This window comes from Equus quagga, unplaced genomic scaffold, assembly GCF_021613505.1.
Source record: "Equus quagga isolate Etosha38 unplaced genomic scaffold, UCLA_HA_Equagga_1.0 73943_RagTag, whole genome shotgun sequence".
Lineage (NCBI taxonomy): Eukaryota > Metazoa > Chordata > Mammalia > Perissodactyla > Equidae > Equus > Equus quagga.
In genome coordinates, this window is record NW_025802961.1 from 172,970 (window position 1) to 181,123 (window position 8,154).

General features: G+C 40.2%; 1 protein-coding gene across 1 annotated transcript in view; it reads left to right on the forward strand.

Moving 5' to 3' along the window:
• The first annotated feature begins 202 nt into the window (after window positions 1–202).
• Window positions 203–8,154, forward strand: part of LOC124234442 (all-trans-retinol dehydrogenase [NAD(+)] ADH4-like) — a 12,871-nt gene continuing 4,919 nt past the window's right edge. The window contains exons 1-5 of the mRNA XM_046651784.1: window positions 203–359; window positions 1,818–1,919; window positions 2,979–3,120; window positions 4,542–4,629; window positions 6,311–6,649. Coding sequence (XP_046507740.1) covers window positions 342–359; window positions 1,818–1,919; window positions 2,979–3,120; window positions 4,542–4,629; window positions 6,311–6,649 — 689 coding nt within the window. The 5' untranslated portion in view covers window positions 203–341. The remainder of the gene's footprint in view (window positions 360–1,817; window positions 1,920–2,978; window positions 3,121–4,541; window positions 4,630–6,310; window positions 6,650–8,154) is intronic.

Here is an 8,154-nt window from a genome sequence, read left to right on the forward strand (position 1 = left end):
TATGTGTTAACTCATCTGTATATCTTTAATGAGCTTTTCTCTATTATCTTATATTCTGCAATAAAAAGGGGAAAAAAAATGAGTAAACAAGAATCTTCTCCAAATAACTGCTGGGAGCAATCGGGGTTGGCACCTGCAATATGATAGCACAGATGACGTGGCGAGAGACAGGCAGAGCTGGAGATCACAGAAACAAAAAAGGAGAGACAGTGATTGGAGAATGAAAGAGCAGGAATGGTATTTATTTGCACAGTTCATTACAGGACTCAGAGCAGCTGGATAGAAGTGGCAGAGCTTCCTAAGTCAGAGAGAAACTTCCAAAGCGAGGCTCCCAGAGGAAAATGGGCACCAAAGGCAAAGTAAGCCAACATACTGTTTCTTTGTTCAACTCTTGTTTTGTTTGTTTTTGTTGTCTCTTTATACATTTGCTAAATGAAGCTTTCTTTGGGGATTGCTCTCAGAAAGCAGCAATTTAAAGCTGATCTAAAGGATATGAGTGACCCTCATGCTAGGAATGTATTCTAAAGAAATTTCTGTGGATTTGTCAAAATGCTTGCAACAAGGATGTGCAATTAAATATTATTCATAATGGCCAAAAAAGAGAGATTTGAGTAACTACGCTAGCCCCATAAAATAACATTTACATTTATGTGAAATAATACTAGAGAACAATATAGAAAATTTTCATAGTATATTAATAAGTAGAAAAACATAGATTACAAAATATTATATACAATATGATCCCATTGGGAATACTCAAAGGGTTTACCTCAAAATCATAAAATGAGTAATAAAATTTACAGGTGGATTTTATTTGTTTCTTTTCTTCTTATTTGTATTTTGAAACTTCTCTAAAAAAATACATATTGCATTTGTAATAAGACTAATGATATTTAAACATGTAATTCAAAATTGTATAACAACTATCAAAAAATATGTATTCGTGTGATCGAAGACTGGGAAAATCATACCAAAAGCAAAATTAGTAGCATTAGAATTGAGGATTACGAGTTTGTTTCTTTGCACTTTCTTTCAATGTTACTTATACTTAAAATTAAAAATACAATTTTAAGAGGCCAAATAAAGTTTTAATATGGAGATTATAGAATCTTGATGCTTAATTTCTTTTCATACATTTTTACCCAAATTCTTGCAAAGAGACCCAATTTCTATTTAATTTACATTCTGCTGGTAAATTTCATAATTGTGTGAGCCTCTCTGCTCAGATTTCCATGTGCACATGAACTGTCTGGGGACCTGGTTCCAGGGCAGATTTAGACTTAGTGGGTTTGGCACAGAGCTTGTTGCCTGGTGATGTCAATAACTGCTGGTCCGAGGGAAGCCCATGCTTTGAGTAGCAAAGATGAGAAACACACCTGTACTCTAGCAACAAGGACTCAGGTAATTCAGAGCTGATATCAAATTGCTCAGTCAACAAATACTTATTGGCCATATACGCTGTCCAAACCCTATAAATTTATCCTCTCTGTTATGGAGAAAAAAATCAAGGCATTATATTAAGATAAACTTTAATACACCTGTTCTTTTCAAAACTTAAGAGTGCAATCACTATAATGCAGAATATGACTTCTTATTTTCCATTAAGATCATTTGTGTTTAAAATAATATAAGTATAGATAGCATCCAGCCACAAAATCCATTGCTCCTTTTCATGAAATTATGGTATCAACGTGCTCTTTAATTTTTTCCCATAACATCCTGTCTTTCCCTCTCTCCCTCCCTCCCATCCTCCCTCTCCCTCCCTCTCCTTCGCCTGCTCTCCGTCTCCCCTCTCCCTCCCTCTCCCTCTTTCTTAGGTTATTAAATGTAAAGCCGCTGTAGCCTGGGAAGCAGGCAAGCCCCTTTGCATCGAAGAGGTTGAGGTCGCTCCCCCCAAGGCTCATGAAGTTCGCGTTCAGGTAAGTGGGAACTTGCCTTGGCGGGACAGACAAGACCCTAAGTGCAGACTTGGCTTCTGCCAGGTCACGCCTCTGTGGGACATACAACGGAGATCCCCAGAGTTCCCACTAGGGGGAATCACATTTTCAGGTTCAGAGAAAAACAGGCATTATCTCCAGAAGAGGTAATTATTAATTCTGTTTCATTTGTTCTTCATAATGGGCTTAAAATTTAACTGACCTATCCTAACATTTGTCATTGACCCTGGAAATCAGACAAAGGAATTCACTTTGGATTAGAATTAGTTAGGTTTTCTTTTTGTTTTCCAATTGCCAGTGATTGGAAAGTGTTATTAAAGGAGGTAGAGAATTTGGTTCAAAAGAAGGGAGAGGAAAAACTGAATGCTGTCCTGGGCAGCATAAGCATCTTGGGCGCCCAGAGGAGGGGACAGGTGTGGGTGAGCAGGGAAAAGAAACTGAACTGAGTAGAGTGGGACCACAGACGGCAAGCTGGGACCATTGCTCCATTTTCCACGCTGCTGGCCAGGTCGATATTTCCCTCCAGGACCACCACAGTAAGGGTTTCTCTATCGGAATGAACAGGATATTCTGATGAATTGAATCCTGAAGAATAATAATACAGGGATGCATGGGTAATTAGTTTAGATAATCCTTTATTTGATCTCTCTCTCTTTTAACTATGAAAGTTTTATCACCTCTATTTCACTTCATGTAGTTTCCACAAAATTTGAACACCCCAGAAACCTGTGTTCCCTCCATTCCTTCTGCCTAATAGACTAACATTTCCCCATTACCTTTGATTTCTCCTCCTGGACACACTAACTGCCTATTCTATTTTTGTGATTTTCCAAAGACAGTGAAAGGTAGAAAACAAAGGTGCATGATAACAGGAAAAGAGTATATCCTCACATATTTGGGGGGGGGTTCAAAATATAACTCTTTTATTGAGCTCTAAGCATGTCGTAAAGTTTCAAGGTGACATTGGACCTAAGATTATCCACTTAACAACCCCACTGATATAATTACAGAAACACAACTTGAGTCTGTGGTTGCTTGTAGATCATTGCCACTGCTGTGTGCCACAGTGACCACCATCCCATTGACCCGAAAGCTGAGGAGACGTTCTTACCAGTGATCCTTGGCCACGAGGGTGCCGGGATTGTGGAAAGTGTTGGGCCAGGAGTGACCGGCTTCAAACCAGGTATTTTATTTTCTGGTTCCAGTTAAATGGAAATGTCAGAGTATTTCAGCGATAATTCCTGATGTAGTCCTGGCTCTGCAGGCTGTAATCGATCTCTGTTTATCTGGGGGAACATCTTTTCCAAAGCAAAACTGAGACACACAATCCATCACACTCTAACAATGGGACAGAATATTTGAAATCAGAATTGTCTAATAACAACGGGAAATATGGCCACTTGTTTACGTACAGCACTAAGAACTTGTCCTATGAAGCCAAGTTACAAAGTCGGTTTAACTAAAGCTTCCGTGCGGACACAAATGACAATTTATAACAACCTCCTCTAAACGAAACAGAAAACTAGTTTAATATTATAAAGAATTTAAAGAATGAAGACTCACAGGTAGCTTAAGTAAGAAACATTATATGTCTGTGAACATTAGCTTAAGGGTATTTTTGAAAGTTTGTAAGATAAAACTAATACGTAAATGAAGCATGGCTGAAATTATTTACTTCACATTTTATAACAGACCCACCGAACACTGGAATACGGGCCAAGCAATCAGGCAGAAATGGCCTCACTTGTCAGGCAGGTTGAACCGTATGATTCTTTCCTCCTTTATGAGAAGGCTCCACACTTAGAGGCATACAAGTATCTTTCCGTTCCAAACAAGACCAGAGAAAGAAATTGCTCCCAAAAGTTTTGCATCCATGAAGGAATCTGGCCAACGGGTCCCAGTTCTGTCACTTACTGGCTGTGTGAACTTCACCATTAAGTCACTTTTCTGTGATTCAACTCAGTGTTCTGTTTGCTAAACTGGGGACCATAACAGTACTCATCTCAAAGGGTTGTTCTGATAATTAAATGAGATAACACACGTAAGCAGTTAGAATGGGGCCTGGCACACGCTAAATCTTGAACAAATGTTAATTACCATTATTGGACTGTGGTCATCAGAGAACAGAAGCCATTATTAAACTGAAAGTGAGGGAAAGTGGAAACTGAGCATGAACTAAATGGTGAAACCTGGCGGTGATATAAAGTTTACCCTCCGTATCGACTCTATGAGTGTCCACCTCTCCTATAATATGAGGGTCTTCTCTTCTATGCAGGGTGTTTAGAAATGTGATGAACAATAATCATGATGCAGAGAGCTGCAATGACAGCAGAGTCTCAGATGGACTCCACACCTAACCGTATCAATAAGGATTTGTGGCTTGACCGCCCAGCAGAGAAAAAAGAAAAAGAAAAAAAGATAGTACAAGCAATGCTTGGGGCAATCAGCAATCTTGTAAGGTAACAGAATACTGTAGCCACCTATACTTTCTGTGGAACATAAAACATATAACGTAAAGAATGGTGTTGTCCACCGATTCATCAGGTAGAAACTATTTATAAGTTACATCTTAGGACTCAATCAACCTATAGTCTTTCCTTCTAGGTGACAAAGTAATTCCACTCTACACGCCTCAATGTAAAAAATGCAAGCTGTGTCTGAGTCCACTCACAAATTTGTGTGAAAAAATCACGTAAGTGTTACACACTGTTAGTAAGAGTACAAACTGGTACAAATATTTTGGGCAGTACTTTCGCAATTCCTCAACAGAGATGAAGAGGGACATACTTTCTACCCATGAATTCTACTCCTAGGTGTGCACAAGAATTGCTGCACAAAATCCCCAAAGAGATGTGCTAGAATGTTCCTTGTGACATTGTTGATAATGGCAAGCAGTTGAAAATAGCACCTGTCCATCAATAAAAGAATAGATTAACAAATTGCTATGTAGTAAAACAATGGAATACTATGGAACAATGAAAATGGCTAAACAATCTACACGCATCAACATAGAATAATCTCACACACAATGTTAACGGAAAGAAGCAAGTTGCTGACAGATAGATTTAGCAAGGTGTCATATACAAACGCAATACCATATATCGTTTATGGTATATGTGTATGTAGTAAAGATAGAAATACACCACTGGAATGATAACTGCCAAACTCAGAACAGGAGCTACATCTACCGGGGAGGAGAGAGGAGTGCAGTGAAGCACAGTAAAGTGAGTTATTCCAAGGCCGCATAGACGTAAGTCCTGGAGCTAGAGTTTGAACCCAGCCAGCCTGGTTCCAAGTCCAAATTCTCATCACCCTGTTCTTTACTGAGACTGTAGAAAGATATGTTTGTCCCTAATGCAAACTGAAACTAGTTTTTTCAGAAGCTAAAATTGTACTACTCTTACTTTTATTACTGTGCCTCAATTCCCTCGTCTGTAAAATGGGGATAATAATAATGCCTACTTCAGAGGGTTGTTGCAGATATTCAAAGAATTCACGCACTCTTGTGCAAACCTTTAATGAAATAATAGATTTGGGCAATGACCATCATTCTTTGTAACATCACTAAAAGACACAGAATTATGTTTCTCCAGATGAAAATACACAACATCATCTTTGAAGTATTCCTACAAAAATATAAAACCTGAATTAGATCAAGCATTTAGATCAAACATACTGGTTTAGAAGAAATAAAGGGACGAAGAAACATGTTAAACCAGATTACAGGAATGTAATCAGAAAAATCCAGAATGAGGAAAACTACAGGAAAAATGACTGTTTCTTCAACAAATAGATTGCTAGGAAAAAGCAAGGGGGGGAGTGAGAACATGTTAATTAAAAGAGACTTAAGAGACCCAACACAATGTGCGGACCTAAAACAACCTTTATCGATTTGAGATACATACTAAAACATCTGCGGATGAAATAGCCATGTCTGGGAGCTCCTTCAAAGTGGTCCAGTGATGGTAGAACAGGTGCGGTGTGGGGAGGCGGGTAATAGACGAAGCCAGATGGACCATGAGTTGACCCTGGCTGACGCTGGGAGACGGCTACACGGAGACTCATTATGTTATTCCTTCCACTTTTATGTGTGTTTCAGTTTTCCATAACAAAAAGTTTTTGAGAACTAATACTTGTGAAGCCCTTAAAACAGTTTCTGGCCCATAAAAAGTATTCATTGAAAAGTTTGTTATTGTCGTTATTATTTTTGGACTACTTCTGACTATAGATTTAGGTGAAGAGTCTCAAGTCATTTTCTCAATTTTTCCATCTCATAAAATTGCCATAACAAGCATAAACAAGCACTTGTTTCAGGAAAGTTCAGTGGTCCACTTACTTTCTGTTTCTAGTATGTTGTTTTGTTTTTTTTCTAGTCTAGCCAAAGGTCCTGCTTTTCGTCAAGAACTAATGGAAGACAATACCTCCAGGTTTACCTGCAAAGGAAAACCCATTTACCATTTCTTTGGGATCAGTACCTTCTCTCAGTACACCGTAGTGTCAGATAAAAATCTTGCCAAAATTGATGACGATGCAAATTTAGAGAGAGTTTGTCTGCTTGGATGTGGGTTTTCAACTGGCTATGGAGCTGCACTCAACACTGCCAAGGTAAAATGGTCAGTCACCAGGTTGTGTCAAATAGAAGTTACTAGGAGGCAGCGTGATAAACCAGAGAGAGGTATCTTCAAACCCTGGCTCTGTGGTTTATTACCTCTGTGATTTTAGGCAAGTTACTTAACCTCTCTACTCCTACCTCTCTGCAGCAATATCTACTACAAACAGCTGTGTGGATCCTTAAGTCATATTACATATGTAAGACATCTGGCCCAGAGGCTGGCAGCCAGTCCAGATTGATTTCTCTTCCTATACTGGGACCTTAGCTTATAGACCGTCCCTGATTTAAGTACAGCCTGCTTAAATATGCCCCCTAAATAGGAATGCTCATCCTGGGGCGGCCCACCCAGTCAAGAGACAAGAGAAAGTACAGACCCCGCCCCCCTCAATCTATCAGGCCCTCCTCTCTCCCTGAGGCTCTGCAGATTCCTCTCCCTCAAACAGCCCTAACTCAGCTCTGCCTCTCATCGCCCCCTTTGGGGCTTCAAAAGAGGGTCTCAGTGGCAGCCCTGATGGTGGCAAGATGAGTCCCTGGAATCCCCTGGTAGAAGTTAGAGGCGTTTACAAAGCTCTTTAACAGAGAGGCTGGAGAAATGTCAGTATTACCTGGGTGCCTCAAACCACCTCCTTATTTAAACCTCGACACTAGTCTTCGTCCTTCGACTCCAAACTGCAAACTGCAACCAGAGTGGCCTCTCGAAACAACCAATCTGAAGACTCCATGCTCCTTCCTTACGCCCCTTTTCTGTGGGTGTGCTGCAGTATTTGCCACTTCCTGCTGGAAACCTGCCCCAGCCTCAGGCATGCCTTGGGTGCCCCTCCCAGTTTTTCCCAAAGCATCCATTTATCCCTGTCTTACTACTTATCATGCTATTGAGAAATTTCCCATTTATGTCTCCTTCCTATTTGAATATTTGCTCCTTGAGGGCAAGAACTCTCTCTCCTGTTCATTGTGATATCTCCAGAGCCTAGCCTGTGGCTGGTACAATAGTAGGAGCTTGACAATTTTTCAGTGAATGAATGAATAAAGCCACGTTCATATGCAACCTGAAAAACATCTTGGAGAGGCTTGGTCCTCGAGTTTGCAATCCAAAACTTCCTTTCTATCAGGTTACCTAAAGTTGTTCAATGTCAAGGAAACAAAGTCAGCCTAATGAAAATAAGGAGCCGATCTAGCAGCCAGAATGCCAAGGTATGACTTTTCTTTGAGAATTATGTTGGCCAAGCAGACAGAAATGCTACTCCTGGCCATCAGCATATTCTCTCCCTCTACAAATTCCTCTACTCATTCATTCATCTGTAAAAATAAAACAATTGTAGGAGAAGCCAAACTACAATCTGAAGGCTCCTAGAGGAAGGGGGTGTTAGCTGGGTGGCGTTAACCGCTGATGTGACCGTGGCAGTCAAGGCATAGTCTCCTTTGGACAGCACTTGGAGACGAAGGCGAGAGTTACTACTCTGCGGGCCACACACACACTCCCCTTTTCTGGACTCCATGCAGACTATCATCTTCTACGTCCAGAATCTTTCTTCGGTGGTAGTAACACTAGAGAGTCAGCTACAATTTTCTTTTAAATCTAGTCAAAGTTGACCTAAATTCCCAGGA